At 58.9% G+C, this 11,409-nt stretch overlaps 1 protein-coding gene across 1 annotated transcript; it reads right to left on the bottom strand.

The window, feature by feature from the left end:
- Positions 1 to 1,650: 1,650 nt before the first annotated feature.
- Positions 1,651 to 10,089, bottom strand: FAAH2 (fatty acid amide hydrolase 2). The gene is made up of 11 exons (XM_076347573.1): positions 9,883 to 10,089; positions 9,565 to 9,647; positions 9,068 to 9,201; positions 8,510 to 8,719; positions 7,956 to 8,075; positions 7,319 to 7,454; positions 6,392 to 6,509; positions 5,510 to 5,629; positions 4,437 to 4,548; positions 3,553 to 3,747; positions 1,651 to 2,812 (listed from the first exon to the last, which is right to left on the bottom strand). Exons 1-11 carry the CDS (start codon positions 10,087 to 10,089, stop codon positions 2,637 to 2,639), a joined length of 1,611 nt encoding a protein of 536 aa, XP_076203688.1. The 3' UTR covers positions 1,651 to 2,636.
- Between the last annotated feature and the right edge of the window lie 1,320 nt (positions 10,090 to 11,409).

Here is an 11,409-nt window from a genome sequence, read left to right as displayed (position 1 = left end):
AGTTGGAAACGAGGAGGAGCAGCCAGCAAGTGGGGATGGGCAGCTGCAAACCATGGGCAAGGGCTGCTAGCCCCGAGACGAGACCTCTGAAATGCCAGAGCCGAAGTGCAGGCAGTGGGTTTACGGTTTCCCCCTGCCCTGACACTAGCATGAGTGCTCCCGGCTTTGCAGCAGGCCCCCAGCAAAGGCAGCAGTTGTTTCTCCCCAGAGGGAGAAGGGGCCCCTGGGACTGTTCCTGGGACTCGCGGAGGTGCAGAGCACAAGTCAGCTCCCTGGGGAGACCCCAGGACCCAGCTGCCTGTGCGGGCAGGGACGGCGGCTCCTGCCCCAGGAGGAGGCAGCATGCTGGGGGCCAGCACTTTCACTGCAGCAAGGGTGGCTGCAGGATGGTCCCTGCCAGCCCCCTGCTAACCCCAGCACACCTGGTCCCCGTCCGCCTTGGCCAGAGGGAAAAACCCAGTACCCCTCCCCATGTTGCGGTTTCCCCGTTGGCTGAGACCACAGAGATGTAACCCCCTCTCCTCCACCCGCATCCCCCATTGCCCTGAAGCACCAGCGATCCCCCCTACCTTGGGCCACGCAGTTGCTTATCTGGTCCCTGCCGTAACAGGAACCTGCTGGAGCAAACACAGTGGCACCGTCCACGCCCACAACGCTCTGCTAAACACAACTGTCTTCAGCTCAAGCAATCCCCTCTTAGGCTCTGAGAGTGATCGCTGGAAGCATCGTCAGGGTCTGCCCAGCTCCCAGGCTCCCTCCAGCCGGGGGACAGGCCCATGTCCTCTGTGCCATCACACTGGGAGGCTGTGGGAGACGTCCCATGGCATGGCACGTGATTTGGCTTTGGTGGTTCATGCCCTTTTTCCTGGGTCAGGGTTTCTTTTCTTTCTTCCTTCCTTGTTGGCAGTGTCTCATCTGGCTGCAGGCTCCCCAGGCTGGCAGCCTTCGGCCGGCTCAGCAGTGCCCCCTGCAAGCGAGTGGCAAGATGCAGCCTGCCCCCAGCACCCTGGCTGCACCCAGCCTTAGCACCCAGTGCCCATGTTCCCCCTTGCAGGGACCATTAATGGCTTGGGGACAGAAGACAGCAGCACAGGGGTCAGGCCAGGACCAAGGGCAACACGTGGCAGGAGACACAAGCCAGGACGTCCCCGCAAAGCCAGCACTGGGGGGAGGTTGTTTCCTTGCCAACATCAGCGCTGCAGGCTGGGTGTGCAGACCTGGGACCCCGCACACTGCTCAGCCCTAGAGACCCCAAGGAACCTGTGCATGGCTCAGCATCGCCCTACGAGCCCCAAGCCTTTGGCAGCCCATCGGGGAGAGAAAGCAGCAGAGCTTATACTTTCTGAGAGCGTAACGCTGTGCAACCGCTACAAGGCTAACAGAGCCATTGACCATGGCACTGCCAGAGCTTGCCAGCACCCTTCAGCTCTGCCAGGAGCCGAGCAGACACTGCAAGTCCAGGCATTTTAAAGCAAGAGCCCAGCAGCGGCCAAGTGCCAACCTTGGGGCAGACACCAGCACCTTCACTGCTGTCCCTGCACTGCGCCCACAGCCGGGGGGCAGTGATCGGCAGCCTCCATGCATCCCACAGCAAGAGTGGAGACAGAACCGGTCCGACAGCTGCCGGGAACAAGGACACACAGCCGGCAGTAAACTGGACAGACTCTTTTTAATACCATGAACATCTTATGCTTGTTGCCCGCCCCAGGAACAGCCAGCTGCCCATGTTTCTGCCTGTGTCTGCTCATGGGGGCAGAGAGGCTGGGCAGCTGGGGAGGGCAGGTAGCAGGGAACGCCTGTCAGGCTAGGTGATCCCCCCGGGGCAGAAGGGGAAGAAGACAGAGGCACGACATGCTTTAGCTGTCTCAGCAAATGGAGAGGAGCATTTAAAGAGCTCTTTCAGTCCTGTCAAAAGCTCACAAGAGCAAAAGCTCCTTCGTCCTTGCCCACCAGCTCTGCACCGGGCAGAGCCCAGCACCATCCACTCCACAAAGCACCGCTGGTGAGATGAGTGTACGGCTGCCTCCAGCACCCTCAGCTCCTCTCCCTCAGCCCCTCTCCCTTTTCAGTTAGAGGGTGGGGGAAAACCCCGTGGCAGCTCAGGGAGGCTGCAGGGGCTGGCAAGCCTGCGGTGCACTGGGTGCAGTCCCAGCCCCGCGGGCAGAGTAAGGCCAAGGAGGATGGATGCACCCAGGGGGCCCCGAGTGTGGTGCTGGGCAGTCGTCCCCGAGTAGTCCGGCAGCACCTCCCCTCCCCAGCCTTCACCCAGCGTCTTCAAAGCAGCAAGCGTTACAGAGAGATGGCGGCCATATCCATGTCCAGGAGAAGATAGGTGCCTGCCACAGGCAGGATGCGGGCAACCTGCTGCCAGCCCATAGCACCGAGGCTCTCAAGGGGCCACAGGGAGGGCAGGTCTCTCCCCTGGCAGAGGGTGCTGCAGGGAGGAGATGACTCCAGCGGCAACAGCCTGGCTTCCCCAGGGGTTGGGGGCACCGCCGGCTGCTCCCAGGAGGGCATAAGGTGGGGTGTGGAGGGAGCAAGTAGTGCCATGATGGGACTGGGCATCAGCGCCCGCCGCTGCCTCACTGGGCACCACCGTCTCCGTCCCTGCCTCCCTGCAGTGTCAGGAGCCCAGGCTAAACTTTCCCAGGTAAAATCCACCCTCCGAAGGCCTGCTCCAGATACCGGGCCACTGCCAGCGTCAGGTGGTCGTTGTAGGAGGCTGCCACTAGCTGGATGCCCAGCGGCAGGCCCTCACTGCTCAGGCCCAGCGGGCACTGCGTCACTGGCAAGCCCAGGACGTTGAAGATAGCTGGAAGAGAGAAGGTTGCATCAGAGCAAGCACAGCAACTGGGATAAATCACTGCCTGGCTCTCCCACATCAGGTAGGCAGCTGCCACCAGGCATGGCACCGGGCTCCTGGGAGCTGGTCCTTGCCGGAGCAGTGCAGTCAAGGCAGGCAGTGCAGAGACATGACGACAAGGGGACATTGCTGGCCAGAGGTTCCCAGTGCCCACATGACATGTGCAAATTGCACCCATGATGACACACTTATGTGGCACTTGCTGTGGCATGCCAAGATTTGCTTTGGGACATTCCTGCCCCAGACACCATCCCTCCACTAGTCCAAAGCCAGATAGGCATTGCAACGTGGCACCGGCATCAAGGAGCTCAAGCCGTGGGAAAGCCACATAGAGAGCCCCAAACTGTACCCCAAGTGACGCAGCAGCTCTTGGATGCCTGCTAAACCACAACGCCAGCTGTAACAGCGTGAGCGCATCCCTCTGGGGCAGGGTGCCCCCCCGTCCCCTCCGCAAGATCAAACCTGCCCCGCTGCAGACAGCAGGTACAAATGCCAGTTTTAAAGCATGACCATAATCCTTGTCCCATGTTCTGGAGCAGCAAGACACCCCTCTGCGCTGCAAAGCCCACTGTCAGTGATGGAAATACTCTGGGTAAAATACCCTGGCTCCCAGCCTGCACTGCTGCAGCAGGAGAGGGCATGCCTGCGACCCCTGCCTGTACCCCAGCAGAGAAGTCAGAGCTGCTCACCTGTGTAGGCGAAGTTGAAGGGCATGCATATGGGGGAGTGGTGCCTGGGAGCTATGATGGGGTGGGAGGGGTAGAGGAGCACCCCATCTGGCCCCAGCAGGGCCTCCATCTCCTCCTGCAGGCTCTTCCCCATGCTCACCAGCTTGGCATTCCCACCAGGGTTGAGTTTCATCAGCTTCTCTGTCAGCCCCAGAGCTGCAGGCCAAGGGCACAAACAGAAATAGAGAGCGAGCAAGAGGACCGTGGGTTAAGCAGGCTAGAAAGCGCATTGCCCGGCCACACGCAGCATCCCCCAGCTCCTAGTGGGGACCCCCAAGTCCCCCTCCCTGCTGGCACACCGGCTCCCAGAGTGGATTGTCCCCTGCACGCAGCATGGCTCTGCAGGCAGTATCTCCCCAGCTTTGCCAAGGGAAAGGCTTTCAGCCTGCTCATCACTTCAAGGAGTTTTTCCAGCCACTGGCATTGAGCAGAGCTGGCAGAACGACCTCAGCACTCATCAGACAGCAGCATGACAGCACTAATTAGGGTTCTCTGGTATCTGCTGCTAAAGAAATGAGATAGGTGCAGACCCCTGACTGGCTCTCTCTAAGCCCCAGCAGTTCTGGCCAGGGCTCACAGCAGGAGCAAACCCTGCCTGCAGCTCCATTGTCCTCACTTCTTCTGCCAGGATATCCAATCCCAGTTATCAAAGATCCAGCCAACTCCCCCTTGAGCATGCGTTTGACTTGAAGACACTGAGTGTCATTACAAAAAACCAGCCTGAAGCTTGCTCAGTGCAAACTCTGGAGTCCCTTCACGGGGCACTGGAAGGGCACTATTTTCATTTAACAACTTGCCCGCTCCACCACCACCTCCGCACACCTTGGGGCTCCTTCTGGCCTTACCGATAGCTGGGAGAGTGTGGGAAGACATCCCCATGAGCCACTTCATCAGCTCCCACAGCGGCCACACCGGCTTCCCATGATCCGCCAGCAGGTCCGTGAATAGCTGTGCCTCCTGTAACACACACACACATTCCCTCCATCAGCACCGTCAGCTAGTGTGCGATGGGGAAGAACAGGCTGACAAATGACAGCAAAATCTCTGGCTGCCCAATTATCCCAACACAAGCTGTTCCCATTTTCAGACAAGAGATGCCCATCAGGAGTGTTACACAGCTCTAGCACGGATCCAGAGCAGCGGCAGGAGCATCTCTCCCTGCCAGAGACAGCAAGGGGACCTCACTCTGCAGAGGGAGAGCCCTCCAAAGCAGCATCTTTCAGTACCCCTCCTCTGACAAGATGCAAGGGATGATGCTCCGGATAATGTCTCCTGGAGGCATTTACTGCTGTTATAGGGCTGTGGGATCAGGAAAAAGGAGGCAGAGGTGGCCAGGCATGTCCTCCTTAGCAAGGTGGGGTTGGTTTATTTTTCACCGCTGCCTGCGTGGCAGAATGCACAAGGTATAATACTCCTGAGAGTTTATTTTTGCTACAAAATACTTCTGTGCATGCACAGAGCATGGCGCAGTGGCTACAATTCAAGGAAAAAATAACACATGCAGGCCTGCTGCTGAAAAGCTGCTAATCCACTGCCTCAGTCCTGGCATCCTACCGGGCATTAATCCCAACTTACAACGCCAGGAGACACAGTACGGAGGTAAGAGCGAGGCAGGATGCTACCTGCTTGGCTGACTTACCAACTTGCACAGAAAATGTCAACATGCTAAAATGGCCTCTCCCTCCCTAAACCATGTTGCTCCTCTGCTGTGAGCCACATCGTCATCTCATGGGAAAGCAAGGGAGAAGGGGCTGTGTAGCTTTGGAAAGAGATGAAAGGAGGACTGGGGGGACAAACGGAGCAGAGAAAGCCCCCAGGCAGGTCTGGGAAGCCTACAGCTCTCTGTGGCTGGCCTCAAACAGCCGATTCTTCCCTGCTGCTGCCGAATTTGTGCCTTTGCCAGCTTGGTCTGACACACCTGCCCATCGCTGTCCTTGGACGACATCATGGCTGACCAGATCTGGAAAGAATACTTCATCTTGTGGATTGCCACACGCCGAACTTGGACCCCCAGCTTGCCTTCGAGGTGTTCCACCACCTAAGGGGAAGAGCGGGAAGGGTTTGTTTCCACGAGGATGTGATACGCTGCGGTTAGTTCGTGGAAACTAGGGACAGGAAAGAGCCCAGAAGCAGCTTCTCTTTGCTGCCAGGCAGGGAATCCTGCAGCTCCTGCCCGCTCCGCTCCGCCATGAGCAGCGGGACCTCCTCCATCTGATAACAACCTTGGAGCTCCCCAAACAGCCCTCCACGCCACTCCCAGTGATGCTCCAGAAAAGCACCAAGAGCAGCACAGAATACTTAATTGAAAAACAAAAAAAAGTTTCCTTTGCTTGACTAAATGCCAGGCAGCAACCCTGGGAAGGCCGCAAACACACAGCCATCCCTTCGCCGTGTGATGTGCCCCCAGAAGGTCCCCATAACATGGACAAGAGATGTTAAGAAAGCAAAATACAGCTATTGCAATGGAGATTGGGCCAAAAACTTTGGACACCCCAGTGCACTCCAACAAACAGGTGCTGCTGGCAAGGGCACTGGCAGCCACTCACAAGATTTTCCCCTTGTTTCTTCTTTAACACAGAAGAAGAAAAAGATCTTTCCACTTTTCTTCCACTGGAAGCACAGGACTGGGACTCAAGGCTGCCCCCGCAGTGCTGCAGCCTGCAGCCCTCCATCCCACCAGCCCCTGCAGGAGCCACGCACAGAGCAGCTCACCTCGCCTCCAAGGGACTCCTCGGACTGGTCTCCCCAGGTTTTATCTCCAGGCTCACCCCAGTGAGAGCAAACCTCCGTTCCTTCCTACCTTCTTTTGGGCCTGCAAGATCTCCTTGTCCACAGGCGACACAAAAATGGACCCGCCGTCATGATCCATGCAGTGAAATTTTATTTTCTCCAGCGACACCTTTTCATTCAGCTTCAGCCTGGAAAAGGAATGGTGCTTTGCTCACAAATCCGTCCTTGGCTCCTCCCCAGCTGCCAGACCTGCTCACACACTTGTTAATGCATCCTCAGGACACCTGATACATCCTCAGGACACCCTGCTCTACCCATCAGGGTGGGAAGGAGAGTCCCTGAAGACACACAGACACCTGCTGCTCACCCACCCCATCAGTCTCAGCTACTTCTGCATATTTGTTGCTGTTAGGCAAATCCTCATCTCTCAAGATGCACCTTGTAATTACAGACCCTGGCCACGGCCGAGGTTGGGATTGCACCACAAGACCCATGGAGAAACAAAAGTGGTAATGGAGAAAGCAACCGCGTGCAGGCTGCACCAAGAAGCAGGACCTGCCCGGTCTGTCCTATCTCCACTCTGCTCCTTACTGGTACATGCACATAAAAGGCTGCTTGGTCGCATGGACCGATGAAAAGACCAAACGGGGCCATGGTGCGGGATGGAAAACTCATTATTCAGCAACAGGAAAAAGCGCACGTAAAACCCAAAAGAAAGGCCAGCCCCAGGAGGGAAGGGTTGTGCTGGACGGTGCTGGCTGGAGCAGCTCACAGGCAAAGTCTTCCTGTGAAGAGGACCTGTCTGACCACAGCTGCCTGTTCCCCAGAGCACGTGGGTGGTGGGAAGGACAGCCCCAGCTGCAAGGGTCCTGCTGAAGCCAAGGGTGGAGGAAGGAAACCAGTAACAAGCAATCTGGGTGATGCAGACCTATCTTCTACACCAAACAGGAAGTAGCTGAGACCAATTCAGCAGCTTGAAGCAGTAGGAGCAACTTACTTGTTGACTCCAGGACCGGCCATGACCCTCAGCATAGGCTCCAGGTCCTCCGCGTAGCGGCACATGGGCCCCGTGCACAGGAAGCTGGTCCGCACCCCTCGAGCATTCGGGAACTGGCCATCGTTGGGCACCACCCCTGCGAGCACAGAGGGAGATGTTAGGTACCACCCCGTGAGCATCCATGAGCATCGCCTACAGCCGAGGCAAGCTGTGCAGAAGGGCAGCCTCTGGGTGCAGGGGGAAGCTGTTGCCCAGGGACTGCACACATTGGCAGCACTTGCAAGCTGACAGCAAGGTGCACAGGGTGGGGAAAGGAGGAAAAGCACCCAGCTGGGACACCAGCTGCCAGGGAAACACCCCAGCAGCAGATCCTGACCTTGGGAAAACATCCCATGCTGAGGATGCAATACCAGGGGTAAAACACCTCCCACGCGCTTGGCATTCTGCCACCAAATGGCTCCTCACTACCGAGGCCAGGTTGCACTCATGCAGTGGGCTTGTCCCATGCAAGAAGTTGCCTGTGCCCTTACAGCAATCCCACCAGCAGCAAGCACAGGAGTGTCCCGAACAGGTTCCTCCCACACCCTGCATTCCACCTCCTGGCATTTCTGAGAAGAGATCCCCACGCCCGCATTACCTGTTGTGGGTTTATGGCCGAAGACTCCGTTAAAGAAAGCAGGCATCCGGATGCTGCCACCAATGTCAGAGCCCACACCTATGACTGAGCAGGCAGCTGCCAGGACACCACCCTCCCCACCTGCATGGGAGAAAATACAGCAAAAAACCCCACAGGCTTATAGTGCAAATCATCCAGCAAAGCAGGAGCATCTCATGGTGGCTGCTTCTTTTTGCACGCAGATTGGGTGGGAGCCACCCTGGCTTTAGCGATGTCTGGGGGACAGCTGGGGAACGTGGGCCAAAGGGATTTTCCTGCTGAAGTGCCACACCAGCACTGCTGTGTGCATGCAGAGTAAGACAGAGTGAGCCGAAGCGATGCTGGGTGTAACATCCAGGAGGTGCAAAGCAGTTGTACCTCCAAATGGCCTACTGCACTGCCAGGAAAGCGGCCTGTGAGCTCCGCAGGAGCCCAGCAACAAAGTTAAAGCAACGTGCAGAGGACTTGGGAACTCCTTCCTTGCTGCATTTTAACCTGCTGTTCGTGCAGGACCGTGCTGAGATACCGGGGCTCACCTGAGCTGCCGCCCACGATCCTCTGCAGATCATAGGGGTTGTTGGTCCTGCCATAGACCCTGTTGCTGGACTCGTACCACATGCACAGCTCGCTGCAGTTGGTCACACCCAGTGGGATGGCACCGGCCTGCTTCAGCCGGGACACCACCGTGGCATCCGAGGTGGCAATCACATTGCGGCGGTTGACCAAGCCAGATGTGTTGGGCATCCCTGCAGTGCCAGGGTCGACAGATGGAGGGAGATGTCAGGGTCAGCTCCCCTGAGATCACCCTGGGGGCAGGAGGCTGCAAGGCCGGTCACAGGAACCACATCTGTGATAAGCAGGTCCCCAGCAAGGGCTGCTCCTCTGAGGCACCACAATCTCCACAGCGTTTGGGTGCTAAAAGTGAACACAGACACACGAGCCCAGGCAGACAGGGGTGCAGAGTGGGGGAAAGGGAAGCTGCTTCCCTCCAAGTGCCCTGCCACAGCCACCCACCACCCTGGGTGGTGGAGCACGTGGCCGAGAGGGAGTGAGTCATGACCTGTGAAGCTGGACAGAAGCAAGGGCAAACGCACCGTGCACAGAAAAGGCCTCCTTGATGGTGATGGGAACCCCTAACAAGGGGAACTTCTCCTCCAGGTAGTCATTGCCAGGGCTCTCCGAAAGCAGCTTATCTACCTGCCGGGCTTCCTGCAGGGCCTCCTCAAACCTGCAAAGAAGCAACTGGCAGGGATGCTCTGGCACTCCTCTCCAGCCTCGAGGGACTGCCAAGGAGCAGGTATCTCTGCAGGGTGGGCAGATGCTAAGTGCATGGTAGGAGTTGGTAACGGAAGATAGGACTTCCCCAGCTCTTCTTCACGGCCTTTGCAAGAACCGCTCGCTTCCACATGCAGCCAAACCACTGCCAGCACTGCTGGTGGGAGCACCTGGCACCAGCACGGTGCTGCAGCAGGGGCAGCCAGGCTGCTGCGCCCCCAGGTGCAATGCAGCACCCTGGCCTGGGGAGGCAGGGGGGCCCGGAGGAAGGCTGTGGTGGCGGCAAGCCAACCGTCCCCTCTCCTCCCCGGCTTACCTGTCCTTAACCACGGCGTTGATGAGGGGATTGACCTCCCTGATCCTCTCCACGTACGCCTCGACCACCTCAACACATGTCACCTAGAACACCAAAATGAAGGGGAAACCGAGGTCAGCTGCAGGCTGGGCGGGGGGGGCGGCCGTGCGAAGGGGCCGGGAGACCGGGAAGGGACGCGGAGCACCCCCAGGACCCCCACACCGGCACGCCCTCCGCCACCGAGACTTTCCACGGGACGCAGAGGCCCCTGCCCCGCGGGGAGGCCTGCGAGCACCAGGAGGTGCGCGCCCCCCGCCCCGGTCCCGGTCCCGGTCCCACCTGCCGGGCGCGGAGCCGCGCCGCCAGCTGCCGGGCGGGCAGCAGCAGGAGCGGGCGGCACGGCGGCGGGACGGCGCGCGGCCGCGCGGGGCGGGCGGGGCCGGCGCGCGGCGGCGCGGGGGCCACGAGCCCCAGCAGCACCAGGCAGGCGCGCGACAGCAGCCGCAGCAGCAGCGCCAGGAACCGCTCCGTGCGCGACAGCGCCATAGCCGCCCACTGCCCCGCGCCGCCGGGGCCGCGCCCCCGGGGCGGAGCGCTGCTGCCGCGGAAGTGACGCCAGCACGCCGCGCCGCCCGCGTTGCTGTAGCAACCGCTCTGCCGCGCTCCGCGGGCCTTCCCCGGCGCCGGGCCGCCTGCGCCGCCGCGTCCCCGGGGCTGCCGCGAGGGCCGCCCCCCCCCCCCCCCCCCCCCCGCGCCCGCCCCTCCCGGCGGGCTGGAAGCGCAGCGCCGCCCGCGGGGGCAGCCTCGCTACGCGTGGCGAGGCCTACCTTCGGCCTCACTACGCGGAACTAAGGCCGACTGTCTGCCCGCCGTGGGTGCGAACGGCGAATGCGCTGCGGCGTTGCAGCCCGTGGAGACTCGCCTCTTCCCGCGGCGGGGGCAAAGGCAGCCGGCCACGGTAAATACGGCAGCCGACCCGCTAGTTACAAACAGCCCAGTGAGGAAAGGCTGCGCTTCTAACGCGCGTCCAGGGCAGCGTAATCCGACTCTGTGGAAAGGGCTTCACCAACAAGCTGCCTCGGGCGAGATGTGGAAGGAGCCTGAAGGGCCGGGGCTGAACCGCAATGTTGTTGAGCGCGTCCGCAACGCCTCTGGGTTGCCTGCGGGAGCGTCCCGTGCTGGGGGGGGAGGAGGAGATGCTTCTGCTTCCTGCAGAGGTTGCTCAGCCATGTCCAAAAGCCCATCTTCAAGGTCTAGCTCTGCACACAAACAGAGCGGGTGTTACCAACCTACAGGACCTTAACGCTGATCAGCTTAAAGTTGCCATCTAATTATATTGTTCCTTTCCGTTTTAAACACTGAGCTTCGTTCTCAGGCTTTTCCTCTTATAAAAGACAACCATTAACATACTTATTTTCAAACAAGCACTGAGATTTTTCAGTTGCTTGATTACAAGAACTGGAAGACCACTGGATAATCCTCAACCCTCCAGACAAAAGTTACAAGAATCGGTAATGCTGGGAAAAAAAAATAACGTGTTTTAAAGCAAGTATGTAAGCAGCATCTGAGCTGGCCTTACGTTGTGGTTTAGGCTGGCAGGCAGCTAAACACCACACGGCCATTTGCTCACTCCCCCCCCCCCCCAAGGGGGATGGGGGAGAATCGGGGAAAAAAAAGAGTAAAATTCGTGGGTTGAGATAAAGACAGTTTAATAGGACAGAAAAGGAAAGGAAAATAACAATAATAATGGTAAAAGAATATACAAAATAAGTGATGTGCAATGCAATTGCTCACCACCTGCCAACCGATGCCCAGCCAGTTCCCAAGCAGCGGTCACCACCCCCGGCCGACTCCCCCCCAGTTTAT

The sequence above is a fragment of the Aptenodytes patagonicus genome, chromosome 9 (assembly GCF_965638725.1).
Source record: "Aptenodytes patagonicus chromosome 9, bAptPat1.pri.cur, whole genome shotgun sequence".
Classification (NCBI taxonomy): Eukaryota; Metazoa; Chordata; class Aves; order Sphenisciformes; family Spheniscidae; genus Aptenodytes; species Aptenodytes patagonicus.
The sequence above is the reverse complement of the archived record's forward strand: the minus strand, read 5'-3'. Positions and strand labels throughout refer to the sequence as shown.